Source organism: Ctenocephalides felis, unplaced genomic scaffold (genome assembly GCF_003426905.1).
Source record: "Ctenocephalides felis isolate EL2017-DRISC unplaced genomic scaffold, ASM342690v1 CF-g0.4_SCAFFOLD_01886, whole genome shotgun sequence".
Taxonomy (NCBI): Eukaryota; Metazoa; Arthropoda; class Insecta; order Siphonaptera; family Pulicidae; genus Ctenocephalides; species Ctenocephalides felis.
This window is the reverse complement of record NW_020538040.1, coordinates 76,218,882-76,236,196: the sequence shown is the minus strand read 5'-3', so window position 1 is coordinate 76,236,196 and position 17,315 is coordinate 76,218,882. Positions and strand designations below refer to the sequence as shown.

At 27.8% G+C, this 17,315-nt stretch overlaps 3 protein-coding genes across 3 annotated transcripts in view; all 3 read right to left on the bottom strand.

The window, feature by feature from the left end:
• Positions 1-1,779: 1,779 nt before the first annotated feature.
• LOC113375363 lies at positions 1,780-4,323 on the bottom strand. Its single transcript, XM_026615300.1, has 6 exons — positions 4,284-4,323; positions 3,767-3,837; positions 3,240-3,486; positions 2,873-2,937; positions 2,488-2,607; positions 1,780-2,418 (listed from the first exon to the last, which is right to left on the bottom strand). The coding sequence occupies exons 1-6, from the start codon at positions 4,321-4,323 to the stop codon at positions 2,404-2,406; spliced, it is 558 nt and encodes a 185-aa protein (XP_026471085.1). The 3' UTR covers positions 1,780-2,403.
• On the bottom strand, positions 4,147-6,421 carry LOC113376862 (acyl-CoA dehydrogenase family member 9, mitochondrial). The gene has a single exon (XM_026616941.1). The coding sequence runs from the start codon at positions 6,231-6,233 to the stop codon at positions 4,362-4,364; it is 1,872 nt and encodes a 623-aa protein (XP_026472726.1). The 5' UTR covers positions 6,234-6,421; the 3' UTR covers positions 4,147-4,361.
• A 1,848-nt stretch (positions 6,422-8,269) lies between these two features.
• LOC113377664 overlaps positions 8,270-17,315 on the bottom strand; it is a 68,410-nt gene continuing 59,364 nt past the window's right edge. Inside the window, exons 7-12 of the mRNA XM_026618053.1 lie at positions 16,387-16,549; positions 15,272-15,408; positions 15,065-15,205; positions 9,479-11,069; positions 8,653-9,400; positions 8,270-8,519 (exon numbers count right to left, since the gene is read on the bottom strand). Coding sequence (XP_026473838.1) covers positions 8,270-8,519; positions 8,653-9,400; positions 9,479-11,069; positions 15,065-15,205; positions 15,272-15,408; positions 16,387-16,549 — 3,030 coding nt within the window. The remainder of the gene's footprint in view (positions 8,520-8,652; positions 9,401-9,478; positions 11,070-15,064; positions 15,206-15,271; positions 15,409-16,386; positions 16,550-17,315) is intronic.

The window sequence follows — 17,315 nt, the reverse complement described above, 5'->3', positions numbered from 1 at the left end:
ATATTTTAACATTATATATATATATATATATATATATATATATATATATATATACGAGCGTCTTCGTGTACTAACTTATCTGGTTTTAGCCTGATATCAAACATTTTTTTTCAAATCGGCCAATTGAACGTTAAAATCAAATTCAGAATTAGTATAAAGAGCGTTAAGACCGAAAACCCATCCTAAATGCGCTGTCTGGATAATGCAGTCGTATAAAACGAATAGAAAAAGGTAAAAAAAATGTATTTCTTCAAACTTTATTAGTCAGCGTCGACAAGATGAAGACAGTAACTAGAAAATCTTGGGTAATCCCAAAGATGGTAAAGTAATAGGACGTATACAGAAGGACAATTTAATATTCTAGCCAACACAAGAGATGTATTACAAGAACAATAAATGTAGAAAAACCTATAAATTGTAAAACAACGAAGGCAAAAATAAGAGGAACAGAAAGAGAAAAATATTAGACAATAAGGCACTAGTTCAAGAAAGGAAGTCAAGGAGCAATAAAGAATGTAAAAAAAGAAAGCGACGAGAGACGACGCTGACGACCAGTGTGGCTGGAGAAAGATTTGTAGAGCAGCGGATTAGGAAAACGATTGTTTCCGAAATCCTAAAAACCCATCCTCCATGCGCTGTCTGGGAAAAGCCAGAAAACTTTTTGTATGTGACAGTGATCTTTATTCAATACAAACCCAAAGCGAACAAATGCAACCAGTGCTAGACAAGCAGTCTATCTTCGCCCACCGGAATTATATAATGCTACCGTAATAATAAGCATGAAGCAACAATTAGTGGCATAGCCTCAAGAATTGGACCCTTGGTCGAGTCTGAATGACGTATGTTAAAAAGAAAGGATTTTAAATCAGTATATTTTGTTTGGTATGTACTGCAGGAAGTAGACAGTAGACAGTAGAAAAAGACATTACACATTATACGAGGTGTGTTCAAAAAGTACCCGGAATTACTAATAATTAAATTTCGCGGGTCTGGAGTGTCTGATTGTCAAAATTTTTTTTTTATTGTGTTGGTATACATGCCCCTAAAGTATGATGAAATTTTCAGCTATATTCACTGTTTACTTTGTCTGTGGTAGTCGCTAAGGTTCGACGTGTTTTTCTGAGCTCGGCGATTTTTACAATGGAAGAATTGAAAAGTCAAAGAATTTGTATTAAATTTTGCGTAAAAAATGAAATAAAGTGTTGCAAAGTGCAAAAATTCACCAGATATGGCTCCGTGTGACTTTTTCCTATTCCCAAAGTTGAAGAGACCCATGAAAGGACGGCGGTTTTCCTCGATTGAAGAAAATCGCTGAGAGTGCTCAAGGACATATCAAAAAGTGAATATCAAGGGTGCTTCGAAAATTGGAAAAAACGCTGGCATAAGTGTATTATATCTGGGGGGGACTACTTTGAAGGGGACCACATTAATGTAGACAAATAAATAAATATTTTTTTGAAAAAACGAAAATTCCGGGTACTTTTTGAACAGACCTCGTATAGAATAATTCGTTGTTCACTAATATTTTACAAAACCTAAGCAAAAAAAAAAAATATTAGTTGTCTATATTTTCTTTGTTCTCAGTATTCTCATTGTTCTAATCAAAACGTGTTTATTAGTCGCTTATAGTATATTCAATATAATAATACATCCAAGTTTCATTAACAATAATTAATGTAAAATTTCTATCAAAAATTACCATATTTGAATTTTTCTATTAACTACGAAAACTATTTTTTGAATATATAGTTTAAACGAAGTATATTTTTGTAGGTTAGGTTGTTACTTCTTAAGGTTTATTTAAACAGTTTATATTTGTGCTCAAATTATAATTAGTAAAAATGAATTTTCACTCACTGGAATTGCATTTTAAATTCATACCATTCACATTTAATGGATGAGTTCGGCCTGCCATAATTGATAGTACACCAGGAAGGCATGCAACCACTCTATGTCCGTCGCGAACCAAAGCACGACCCAGTATAACCCAAACACGCCAAACACTGCCATTTTGACCCATAGTCAAACTATTCTCTGTCTTTAGCTTCGCAAATCAGTTGGCTTATGTCACATCAGTCCTCTGACATAAGGTTTGTTATAGGCAGAGCTTGGTGACAATACAATTTGTGCGGTTTCACCAGACGTAAACTTTTCATCTTGTCAGTGACCATAAGTCACTACGACATAGTTGTGCTATATGGTTTGAAACCAGTTTTCAGTACTTTGAGAAAATTAATATTTTTTGTCTCAACGGATATTATATATGCAGAATAATTAAAATAATTATAAATCAAAAGAGCAAACTGTGTACACTATATTTGATCACGACTATCAGGTGCTAATATTTGGACATAATATTTAACTTGGCCGATCTGGAATCATCATAACGTATTTTTGTTCAAATTATTTTTGATAAACCTGAAATTGAAAATATATTTAATTAGAAACCAAACAATAGTGTGAAACATGTATGATAACTATATATACATGAAGAGCGCCATTCACAGGTGCAACATAAGCCCAAGTAAGTCTTCGATTTTGGTCAGAATTAAAAGTTGATACCAGATCTGTATTCGATTTTGCAGAATTTGTAGAAGTAAAGTTATTCTGTGAATTTATAAATAAATTTATAGTTAATTATTATGTGTATTTGCAAACTAAGTGATAGATTCAAAACATACTCAAGATAACAATTGTACTTAATTATAATTACATATAAAAACAAGAGGACAGATGGAAATCAAGAGCAAATATGCAAAGTCAATGCAAATTGTAAAAATCTGTACAAAAAAAAACAACGATTGAAAAACTTTGAATACAGAAAATATGTATAGCATTTCATATTTTACGATTAAAGTTAATAAATAGTTACCTTTGATAAATGTGCTTGATGCAAATCATTTTTTGATAATAATGGGGTAGTCTGTTTATTTTTCTCTAAAATATGAAATTGAAAATACTTTAATAAATAATATTAATTGATATTTTAATTCAATAATGAATAAAAATTTTTGTAATACCATGATGGAAACAAATTAAAAAAATAATCGAAATTTATATGTAACTCCAAAAAAGTTGAAGATTTCAAGAATTCATAAATCTTTCAAATGCTGTACAGATGTAAAATTATTATATACTCTTTATTTTCCACACAAACAACTTTCTCATTGCTTATTTTAGCAATATTTAATATTTGAGTATGTGCAATAAAAAAATTAATATAGACTGAAATGTATCACCTTTTAAAGCCATTATATAAGACCGCATTTTATTAATTCTTGCATAACCTTCCTTGACCTTAGTCTTTTTATTGTAAATTGATTTTTTAATTAATTGAAGTTCTTTGCTTATTGCAAAACATTTTTGTTTCAGTTGATATGTAGAATCTGCTATTGATTCATACTGTCGATTCTGAAAGAGCATGTACTTCATGCCACAATTAATATATGGTTCTAAATTGGAGAAGAATTTCATATCTTGATCAATCTGTTAAGTAATATAAACAAAGTAATTAGTTAAATGCCCCTTAAGATAGGAATACTGAAATTTATAGCATATGATTCACATGTACTATTTAGAACCACAAGTTCAAAAACCATAAACATTTTAAATAAAATTATCTGCTAAGCCGAGAGTTAAAAATCTATCTTTTTATATTTGATGACTAATCATGTGTATAAAATAGAACTAGATATATAAATTAAAATATAATTATAATAAAGTCGATGTTCAATATTAGATATGAACAATCATAAAATTTACTTACATTGTTATTCAGTCGAATTAGTTTGCACGGCAATTTACATTTAATGCAATGACTGGAACTATGAGAATTTCCTGTGAATAATGGAAAATGTAATCAAGATAAGTGAAAATGCTTAAGAATTTCATAGAGAAATATACAATCTATAAAAATAATATCAGATCCAGAACAAACTGATATTATTTAGTATTAAAAACGTAACTTCACTTCAGATTCTATAGGTGGTTTTAAGGGGTTTATTCTATCTCATAAATATATAAACTCGTTTTGTTAAAAATAATAATTTGTTTATTCATACCAATTGTTTATTTATACATTTATACAAATCTCAAAGTTTTTGCTACATGTTTTTAAATTATTAACATAGAACAACAAATCTGCTTTAAATTCAGTACTAGGCACAAAGTCATTTGAAATATGCATTTCATAGGAAATGCATTAGTTTTTCTATAGTGCTGAAGTTTATCGATTGCAGTTAGCCTTTCAGGTAGTTTATCTAGGGTCTGTCAGATATACTCACTTTTTTTAAACAATTGATGCAACTCATTTGCACATTTCATGCTGCATTTGTATTATGTTTGCATAAAATCCGATTAAATTAATAATTTGTTTTTAATGAATGCTCTGCAAATTCACCTGAACTTTTAAAAACTTGTTTTGCAATTTTTATAAAATCAGAACCACTTGAATTATAAGGGCCAGTTTCAACTATATCTAATAAATCCTTCACTTTACGTAATCCTTGTTTACATACTGCATTTGCTAGCGATAATTCAAGGTGGGCATTGTGATGACCAATGCAATAAGACCTAGATGCTCTAGAAACAGTAGCAAACATAGCATATATTTCAATAACAGCTGCTGCTAATTTATTGATATCCATTTGCTTAGTAGGAGCTTCTCTTCCATTTCGAACTAATAACATCTCTGTCACATATTGTAGTTTCAGAATACAATATTCAATATCATTTGCTTGCTTATCTAATGATGGATGAACATAGTCTAATAATTTTAATGTAAGCTTAGGTTGATCAGATTCAAAGTGTCTATTTCTTAACATTTTTTTAAATATAAAACCAGGAAACATAAAAGGGTTCCTAACTTTCTTGACACTATCAGCAAACGACTTACCAGCATGCTGTAATCCTAGCATACCAATTAAAATCTTGAGATAGTCATTGCTTTCATCAATATATTGTAAATCTGTAATACTTTGAATACTATTTTTAACTTCTAATGATGTCATGTAGTGATCCACACCGAATATATGCACACTTGATAACAGAAGACCTAAACATTTTTCTGTAGAATAAACTTTTAATATTGAACTTTCAACAGTGCAGTCTGGATTTTCATATCCATCGAGCAAACCAGCAGTTAAATATACCATGCTCTCCATAGCATAAGATGCGCATGCAACCTCAGCAACTTTCTCTTGCACACATTCATTTTCAATTAACAAATCAGAATTAATAATTGTTTGAGACAATTTTGATAATAAATCTTTCAGGAGACTATAACAAGCTATACTTACAGAAAATCTGGAAGTTATCATAGCTTTCAAGTAAATTTCTAAACCCATTTCTTGATTCCCAAGCATGTTGTCAAGTGCAATGCTAGCATTATCAAAGATCAATTTATAGCAATTATCGCTGACTTTAATTTTACTAACACCTGAATTATTGGCATTAACTAAGAACATGGTATTAGAATCAACTGGTGTTCCCGTAGAGTTTAAGAAATTAGTTGTTGCAAGCACCATCAGCACATCATTATCTTTGACGTTTTTGTAGATAATTTTTTCACCATTTAATACCCATGCATTTTGATCTCTATTTAATTTAGCTTGAGTTTTAAAACTGTTTGTTGCATTAATATCTTTTTCATGAAAACAAATGATTGGAGTGCAGTCCCCACTCAATATTTTCGGTATCAAGTTTTGTCGTATGCTAGGATGGACATATTGGAGTATTTCATCAACTCCATAACCTAATGTATCAAATATTTTTAAGCCTAATTGAAATTTTTGGCATAACTTCTCTTTTATTCGAGAAATTTCAGTAATTGTCATTTCATAACCACCATAGTCTATTGGTATATTAAATGAAGTGGCATTTAAAGATTTTACTAAATCAGTTATGTTAGTTGAATCAACATCCTTATCAACAGCATTAATTGCACTATCTATGGTTTCTGTAAATTGTGACAGTTGTTTGAGTTCTTCTTTATTTAATATTTCAGGAAAAGCTAATATATCTGTATTTACTTTTCCACAAAAAAAGTTCTTCGCAACAGGTTCAATAGGAGGCTTTCTTCTATTAACTCTCTTCTGAGGCAGACTTCTGCCTTGGTCATTCAGAATCTCCTGGACCACAGGAGCATTCGTCGAGAAGCTCGGGTGCAATATTTGCCAATTTGCTAATCTGACACCATGACGTAAATTACATCTTAACAATCCACGTTGAAACATTTTGAAAAGAGTTCAAAGCAAACAAGTTTGTGACATAATAACATTACTTATTTATTGAATGACTCGCACCATTTCTATGATAAAATTATATTTTCTTATGAAAATCCTATATATTCATAATTTAAAATATCTTGTATTGAAAATATATAGCTGAAATTATCATCACATAAATATTAATGCATTAATGAAAAATGTTAATACAGGTTAAGTCGGTGATTGCAAATAGACAGTTGCGCAAGTGCGACAAAATCCATAGACGAACGACAAATGTAGATAGAAACAAATTGCTTATTTACGATTTTACTTTGCTATTTCGATATAAATATATTCGATATATTCTCGATATGTATAAATGTATAAATATTGTCTTGTATGTTTAAATGTATAAATATATATTTCATAAAATATATTTTGAAACAAATTGGCAAACTTCTTCCACCATAACGGAATGAACCTAAAAGAAACTTCTTTTAAATCACCTTTTTGATAGAGAAATGGGCTTCTTTCTGTATGTTTTTCTGTGAATATGCGTTAATTTTTACACTAAAAATCCACAGATTTTTAAAGGAATTATTCAATATTGAAAACTACTTAAATTATGTATAGTATGAACCAATGAAGTGATTTAGATACCAAAAAGTTGCCATGGTGCTAAATACTAATATTTTGGCATAATTCAGTTAGTAAATGATTTAATTTTAGATAGTTTGTAAATTAAATCATATATCTGTATTTTATTTTTTTGCTTTTTCATTTGACAACTTATTATAAAACTTACCTTGTACACATTGCTCACAAACAATATGACCACAATCAGATACAAAAAATGAAGACACGACATTATTTTTTGATAATGTGAAGCACTTGTTACAATGCACTAGTTCCATTTCAATTTATTTTTATTTATTAATGTTTTAAACATTTTCACATATTTATGATTTAACTTTTTATCGGCTTTATGTTGATGTAAAAATCGTTAGAAGATGGTTAGAAGCATAGATAAATAAGCATAAAGAGTAGAAGATGGGTAGAAGCATAGATAAACAAGTAATGCAAACCTAAATAACCAACTAGACACGTCGTACATGTACACCAACTTAAAGATTTACTATATTCATATTCACCTATATTTATGTTAATTTATCTATGATGTTCACTATTCAGTTAACATACATTTTTGATTTTAAACTTTTGTTATAAAGTAAACAAATTAATATTTTTAAAACTTATTTTAACTTAAATAGGAATAAATTTGAAATAGATTTAAATCTAAATTCAGTGCTATAGATAAGCAGGTGATTTGATTATTAGAAATTCATTACAAGGTATGTTTTGCTTATTTATTTCCTTTAATTATTAAAACTATGTAGTTTTGACACTCTTTAATCATTTAACTGTTTATTTGAACGTATTTATCGTATAATTGGATTGTGATATTATGAATATATATTAACAAATACAAACCATACTTTATAAAATTAATCAAAATTATAATTATCAAATAAGATATCAATTATTAAGCAACTTATACCAAAAACAACATATATAGTTCGACGTTGAGAAATATTCTTGAAAGTTAATTTGCAGCCAATCGTCGAAATAAAAGAAACAATAAATAAAAAACTATTCATTTATACCGAGTCGAAACGTAATAAATAAATTGTTTCTTTTATATTGACGATTGGCTGCAAATTAACACTCAGGAATATATATATATATATATATATATATATATGTATATATATATTCCATAGTAGAGTCTTGAATTTGTAAATATTTTGTAAAGCTTTAAACAAAGAATCCAAAAAGTAATGGGATTTTAAAAAACGTTTTTGTTTTTTATTACTTTTTCGATTCTTTGTTCGAAGCTTTACAAATATATATATAAATTTGTATACAAATGCTCTACAAATGTATATATACATATACATATATATATATATATATATATATATATATATATAAAGTAAGAAAACAGAATGAATAAAATAATTATATAGATGTATTTCATTAAATAACATTTGATCATTTCATTGCTAGCATAAACAATCACATAAAGAATTAAGTACATTAGTTTTCAAATCTACATCAATAGTTCTAAAGTAATGGTAAAATCTGTTAGCTGTCATACGCTTAAGATTTGTTTCCATTCGAAGCTTTTCTGTTCTGCAAATAGCTCTTAAGGTTGGTCCATAATCTAGAGCAAAGTTCTTTTTTAATCCGGAAACACGTTCACAAGCAGCTTGCTCTAAAATTTTGTTCTTCTCAGCTATATCACCATGCACTCTGTGTAAAAGATAGATTTCATGTTATAGATTATATTTTATCAGTATATATGTACATAAACATGCAGAGAATATAATGTAATATTATTTTATATAGCAATAAATTACTTGAGATTACAAAAAATAGAAATTACCTTTTATAATGGATTTCGCAACCATCATCTTTATGTGGATCCAACTCTGAATTAAAATATACATTACTTAAAAAATAATTTTTAAAATTTTTTGTAGAGGGATGTATTGGACTATCTTTCATTTGCAACGTAGATATAATATTTGAAAATGCTCCAATATGTAATGTAGTATCCAATATATTTATTAAATATCTATACCCTTTATCATCTATGTTCCCATTTCCATTTGTTTGTGCAAATTCATTTGACTGTGATTTGATTAAATACTTGCTTAAAGACATGTAATACCATAAATTTTCATAAGTATACATATGGCAATCAGTCTGATAAAACTCATTAGTGCATGCGCATAACAAATTATTTGATTTATGTATATCAACTTTTTTATTTGGAAGTGGCAAATTTTCCACAGTGTCAATACTTGATATTGAACTATTAATGTTATTTTTTTTGTTTCTTAAAGTGTTTTTGGAATTTCCTTTGCTAAGAGCCCAATATTGTAATTGATGTGTTACTTTCCGAGCATCTCCATTAAAAGATTGAAGTAACTGATGAATTTCTTGCTGATCAACAGAAACATTATTTACAAAACATAATATTTGCAGCCAAATTGACATGTTTAAAGAATTAGCTGGTTTAAATCTGAATACCAAATTATCATTAGTAAATTTCTTAACATTGGGATTGTTTTCATCACAACATGTGAACACAATAGGTCTCTTTGATGTCTGTACCATTTGAAGCAATACTGAAATTAATCCATCATCTTCCTCAAAAACCACATCCACATCTTCAATTAAAATCAATGATAAATTTTTAGACTTACTGTTTTCTTCAACAGAATTTACTGTAGGTAAATTGTTAACAGAATTATTTTTCAACTTCTTTTTAACATCTTTAGATTTATCTGTAAAATATATCAGTTTATTATCATTACTGCGAACTCCATGAGACTGAGTTGCTTCTTGCAGTTTGGTAAATGCAATTTTTCCTGTTCTTTTAGAGCTGGCATTGAGCTCAATAACATTGTAGCCCAACTCATGTGCCAACATATATAATGTTGAAGTCTTACCACTACCACAGGGCCCAAGTAATATACATGTATTTCCCAATGATTTTAAATTTGAATTAATAGACTCTGTATCAGAATTTTGAAACTCGCTATCGGAATTGGAAGTTCCATCAGAATCATAGTGTTTTTTGAGCTTCATATTATTTAAATTTTTCCACTGAATTAACCATTTTTTTAAATTTACACCATTTTCATCAATATTGAAAAATTCTTCAGAATTATCTGGAAAAAATGTGTCAGTCCAAAGTGTATTTTTAATTTCCATATCTTTTACTAATATATTTTTGGTTTGCAAGGGACTTTTCGTAGCTTTTGATTTTTTTCTTCTTGTTTTTGTTATAACTGCTTTATCATTAATATTATGATTTTCATCTTGAATTTTTAAATATTTATTTTTTATTGATTGGTATGTTTTATATACAGGGAAATCGGGATATTTCTTTTCCAGTACTGCCAAGAGATTGTCATTGAACATATTTTGAGATAAATTATTTGTCTTTGTGTCATTTCTAATGTAACATCTTTTACAGGATGTAAATGAGCCTAGAGGCAAATTGTGTAGCAGCAAATCATTAGCAATATTTTCCCCATCATTTCGGTTATGAAATGAACCCATAGTAGTATTTATTGGTAATTTCCAAGCCTTAGAATTTAAACATTTTTGATAAACATGACTTACAGATGGAAAAATTACAATTTCTTCAGAACATATATTAAGTTTCTGTTTATTTGAACTACCACTCGAACTGTGTGTTTCAAGATTATTTTGAAGCTTGTTTGATTTACAATTTAAAGAGGGCAGATTAGTTTTTGGAACAGTAGTTTTGTTGTTTTTGTGTAAATTACCCCAATCCAGGATTTGAACATCATCATCATCTGATGGAATACTAGCATTCTTGTATTCATCATTGCACATTGGAGTAGCTATACGTATCTTCCATTTGGGTGATTTCAAGTGTGCTTTTCTTGATGCTGGAGTGGAAGAAACTGTAGATTTATTGACTTCTGGAGAAACTTTATCAAAATAACATAATAAGTTTTCACTTTTCTTCAGCGAAGGACTTAGTTTTGATAAAAACTCATAGTCAGTGTTAGATATTGGTGACTTAGAATCACGATTTTTCAATTTTAACTTATTACTTATAATTGGTGTAGTTTGTTCTTTATCATCCTTTAATATTTTTAGTACTTCGCTATTTTTTGAATTTGAACAATCAATTTTTCGTGAACTCCTTTTTGATTTCACATGTTTTTCAGCAGCCTGTACTTCAGAATGTGAATCCTCAACTAATTTATCAGTTTTTTTATTGTGATTAGAAATAAGTTTTTTAAGCCGTTTTGCACGTTTGTCAAGACCTTCTTTGATTTGATTATCAATAGCTTCTTCCTTCAGTTTTCTTTTAAGACCTCCTTTTTCTGCAGCCCATGCCTCAAACTTGATTTTGCGTTTGGCCAATAATTCTTTGTTCTGATCTCTCAATACATTTGTTTCAGTTCGATCGTCTTTGCCAGGTGAATTAGAACCAATTACTTTATTGCGAGCATCCATCATCAGTTGGAATACATTCGATACTTGTTGCTTATCAAAATTAGTTTTCGAAGTCATATTGTCCACAAAGATGAAGGCGAATGTACCAAAAAATTAAACTTCGACGTATTACTAAGTTGAATTTAATTAATTCCACAATAAAAACTTGCCAACTAAATTATAAAAATTAACATTTCATTCTCTTTTTTTTATTTATGTTATTGCACATATAAAAAGAATAATCGGTTATAACTCATAGATAGTATCATCGTTCCGAAGTAAATTATACATCACATTATTAATAAACCTAAATAGTACAAATTTATCTTAACAAAATATAATAATTTCAGAGTAAAATAAATAAAAAATAAATTACATTAATTTACTCATACAAAATTGCGCTAAAATTTCATATGTTTGACGTTTGCCATTGTGACCATCTGATATTGCCAAGTAGTAACAATGTTGCCAACTGCATCCAATTGTAGTTAGCAGCGAAATTTAAAATACAAAAATATAATAAATCATATGAATCTAATGAATCATATGAAGAATTCTAATATTGTCTAGGGTATGTAAAAAATCATAATCACGTAAGAACGTACATGTGGCTATAATTCTAGGGCAATGAAAAATTCAATACATAATGTGTTTAAGATTATTATTTAGTCATATGATCATTAAACTGTTGTTTCCACAAAATAAGTTGACGTTTTATTTCGAACATTATAAATTGCATATTTTTCATTTATATTTTTCAAGTAATTTTGAATTATTTGATATTAAATTTTGAAAATTCAAACATCTTTGGAAAGTTGGGAATCGAGCTGATATCATGGTCGCAAAACGTCTGTAATTATTAAATAAAGTGTGTGTAAAAATCTTAGTTTAATATTTGTTCCACTCATATCACAAAATTCTGTATATATTGTTGCGTTGTATATAATCTCTTTTGCTATTTTTTATTAACATGATTGTTGTTGTTAAAGTATTATTTTTATTGAATATGTTTTTAACTTCCCGTAGGGCAAGTTATAGTAATCGCAAAAAAATCGAAAATGAAAATTTTTATATATCTTTACGTTTCAGAGGTTTCTGAACATTTTGGCATACCTTAGAAAAAAAGGATGTATGTGTGTGTGTGTGTGTGTATGTATGTATGTATGTATGTATGTATGTATGTACGTGTGTGTATGTATGTGCGGATACAAATTTTCGTCGACGATTTCGGGAACACGGATCAACCGATTTGAATAATTCAGAAAACATTCGATTTGTATTGATAAGGAGACGTGCTGATTAGTTTTTGGCGAAGGCAGGTCTAGCCGTTCCGAAGATACGGGGCAAAAAGTGCCAAAAACGGTACCTCCGTTTTTAAGAGAACGGAGCGTCCGATTTCAATAATTCAAAAAACATTTTACTTGTATTGACAAGATGTAGAATTGATCAAATTTTCATGAAGGCAGGTCTAGCGGTTTCGGAGATCTAATGAAAAAAGTAAAAAAAAATGCCATTGGGCGGGTAAAAATAATCATTAGACATATGCACATCAAATTATCAGATATTTTATAGAGATTTTAACAATAAGTATAAATTTTTTTTACATTTCTATGGGTTCCGTACCAATGCTTATGCGTTAGACGGCGGCGCGGCACTTGCGAGCTTTGACATTTCGTCTCTATGCAGTTCAAGCAGTGCGATTGCTTTGAAAAAAAGTTCAAAATTTCCAAAATATGTTTTAAAAATTTTTTTTTGTTTTCAAAAAAAAATTTTTTTCTCAAAAAAATTTTTTTTTTCAAATAAAAAATTTTTTTTTCAAAAAAAAGTAATTTTTTGTCAATTTTATAGTTTCTCAAAAATCTATTTTTTTTCGAAGTAAAATTTTTTCAAAAATGTTAATCGTTTTTAAAAAAATGATAATTTATGGTACGGGAAGTTACGCAATTTGCCTTAAGGCACGATGCCCTAATTGCCTTAAGACATAATTCCACTTACAGCTAGTTGTGTATGTGTATTGCCCACTATACAACAGTCAAAACATGAAAATCGATCAAAAATATTTTTAGAAACATAATTTAGATTTCTTTCTATTTTAATCTCTTGGCGGAAACCTGTTTCAGAAGTATATATATATATATATATATATATATAATATATACATATATATATATATATATATATATATATATATAAAATATAATTATACTATATATATCATATATATAGTAATTATAAATAATTATGTATTGAATGGTATTAAATTATACAATATATTAATATTATGTAAGTGTGTATGCATATAAATGTGTAAAAAAATGCTTAGTATTAGAAGTGCCATTGGCATTAGAATTTCAAAATTATTTTTAAATATATTCAATATAATATTAAATAAGAATTTGCATATAAATAATTATATAGAATTATTTAAAGGAAATGTTTGAATTAAAACTTCATATATAGGTATTATATATATAATTTGACAAAGCCATACAGTTGGACGGACGTACAGGTGAATCATTCAGATAACAGTAGACAGCAGTCACTTATATAACAATAAGCCCAAAAATATAAAATAATTCTGGTAGGTGAACAAATACCTAGACAATATATAACAAAAATAGTAGAGTGTTGTGATTTATAACTGTATCATTATTGTAGAAGACTTGGCTACAACTAATCTTAGGTAATAATTTTTGGAATCATCTGATTCACGCTCATTCGTAAAATAAGAAATGTAGTAGCTTAGCAACCAATATTCATTAGATAGTTGACATTCCCTACATAGGATTCATCACGGTTTAATTTGATTGGGTAAATTAGTCTATGAGTCAGAAGACAGAACCTTTTCAAGTCTTTTGCATGTTAACTCACTTCAAAATAATATTTTATGAAAAGATAATAACCTCATACATATATATATATATATATATATATATATATATATATAAAAGTTGCACTTATAAACAATAAATTTTTATTATGTACTGAAATGTTAAACAATTGCCAGTTTAAAAAACAGATTATCCAAAACACAAAGAACACAGGAAAATTAATAACTTGACAATCACTATCCCTGAGAAAAATTTTAATACAACAGAAAAATAGGTTAATTATAATTATTTATAATTTACAAATATTATAAATAAAGATTTATTTGTTAAACAAAAAGTTTAATATTGCACAATAATTAACCATAAACAATGTGACTCATCCAACAGAATTTTGAAACCACCTTAAAATTAATAGATACATTCTTATATGAAAATAGATAACTCTATAATAAAATAATAGCTCAAAATTAAGTACATATATAATAACACTTTTATTGTTCTTTATATAAAGGTCTCTTTATAGGTCCACTATCGGCAGTTTCTTTGTAACCACTTCCAATTCCATTGCTATATATTTTCTCATATATTTGTCCATTTGTGGCATAAGTGCTTTTCAAATTTGTTGCTGGTAATTGCTGTAAGTAATAAATGTGATTAAAATAGGCAAGATGTAATGTTGCTCCTAACATTGTTAATAGAAAATGTAAAAACATAAACTTCTCCTTCGGGAATTTAATGATAAACCTTTTTTCTATTTTTATCTGTTTCATATGCAGAACTACGGACTAAGGCAAATAAAACAAGAAAAGAACAATATTTTTAATTAAAACTATTGCCCTATCTGACAATTTTTAAATTTCGATATCTACATACCAACATATTTTCATAAAATATAAAAAATCAATATTGTTATGAACTTTAACAAACCTTGGGCTCATGTGAATCTTCTACTTTACATTTCTTATCTTTTGGTTTAACAGAGTATTTTACTTTATAAAAATCTGAAAACAAAAACAAAAACATGACTCCATGCAAGGCAATCCAGACCATAAACACTCGTGGATAATCACATTCCGTCCACAATAATTGGAACTGATGTGTCATAATTACTACAAATTGAACCTGTAACAAAAAAATGGTGTAAATTTTTTTATTTATATGAATTATTATTAAGTATTATTAACATACCATTTGTAGTGTTGTTAAATACTTTTTCCACCATATATATTTGGCATATTTAGGTCCCAAAGCAGCAACCATATAATATGAATACATTATTATATGGACAAATGTATTTAATAAAGCAAAGAATGTACTATGGCCACCTAATATAAAAAATTAAAATTAATTAAGTTTAAAATTATACATTAGTGTAGAAAATTATTAACAAAGTCAAAGAAGAGTTATTCATGAATCAATTTTGATTTAATTATCCTTGGAATTGATCCATATTACACAAATGCTTTTTATTGTATTAGTATTATTATTACTATTAAATAAGATTTAAATCATTCAGTTTTTCTTCTACATTCATTAATCTTACGTTCCACATTATCTTTGAATATACAAAACTGAATAAATATGTATTTCAAATTCTCGCACGATGATACAATTATTATCTCTCATTATATAGCAATTATATTTTTGTTAATTGAATGTTTATTTCAGTTCTGTATGTCTTAAAGTATTTGAAATTGCAATGATCTATGAATCATTGTGTTATTTCAGTAAAAATCTCTATAAATTGATATAAAAATTATCACTACTATACCTAATAATCAATCATTTAGTACCAAAAATAAATTGCAATAAATATTTGTTGTCTTTTCAATCAATGCAGTTCAACAACCACCGTTAAAAAAAATTAAATAGCTGTAGCATTTTTCAAAACTCTAAAAGTTGTAGAAACATTAATTATCATAGTTCAAACTATGCAAGCTTCATTGCAGTAATGTATAAACTTAAGATTATATTTAAAATACTAGATAATATATATAATCCAGAGTATTTCAAGTTTTAATTAAACTTTTTTTAATAGATTTGAAAATTTATACAAATTGATTATTATTTATACATATTGAGTCAAACTTCCTTGTGTCTGTTAAATACAGATATGAGTTTTTAGTCAAAATAAAAAAGTCGGATTGAAGAATCCATTGGATTCAGCAAAATGATTCTTCTGTAATATTTATAGTTTAGTCTGATAGCTTCGTTCTGCTAAAATATTCGCGTTATACACTTGGCATACCAAAGTAAAAAATACATTACCACTAATATTGTTCTAGCTATACTCTAATATTAACCTGGAGCAAATTTAAGACCCATCCAAACTGAAAAAGGCATACATCCATGATGAATCACATGTAACGTCGATACATGTTCATTTTTCTTCCGCAGTATGAAGAATATGGTGTCAAAGAATTCTGTGAATTTCGAAAAGTAGTACCACCAGCAGGTATTAGCCATCTAAAAACAAACATGAATTGTTAAATACAATATTAATAAATTTAATAAAAATCATATAATCGTACTTTTTATTGATTTTTTGGTGGCAACTAAACTGCAAATAGTCAAAAATGTAAGCGGGTATGAATATAATTGCTTATTAACCCTTTTGATACGAGAGCCGTCTATGAGCGACATCCGCATGACGAGCTGTGTGTAAGAGTATAGACGACTGAGTTAAATTATTGAAAATTCTAATTTTTAATTCTTTAAAAGTAATTATTATTTTTAAATGTTGTTGTATCTAGTCTGTTCAGTAGCAGCACTAAGCGGCACGTTGTTCTGTACAGCAGTGTCACTCCTGCGGAAAATACTACCGAAGCGAAAGAGTTAAGGAAAATTATTACAATGAAGTTTTACGAACAAAAATATGTATACATATACATATTTTTAAAATTTTATTGGCCTCGCTTACATGGAGCATTTAGCCACCTATAACATAACAAATATTAAAATATAAAAGGTATTTAAACCTATAAGGTTCCGACCACAAAAGTTGCAATTTCAATCCTATTTCTAAAAAAAAATACTACATGAATATTATTCATTTGAATAAGAAAATACGATGTATTACTTCATATAAATGCAAAATAGCATTGCGACCAAATAGCTAACAGTGATATAATATTAAACAATATAAAACTAGCAGACAAGAAAATACATGAAAATCAAAATAGAATTTTTTATTTTATATTTTTGATAAACTATAATTATGACTTATATATTA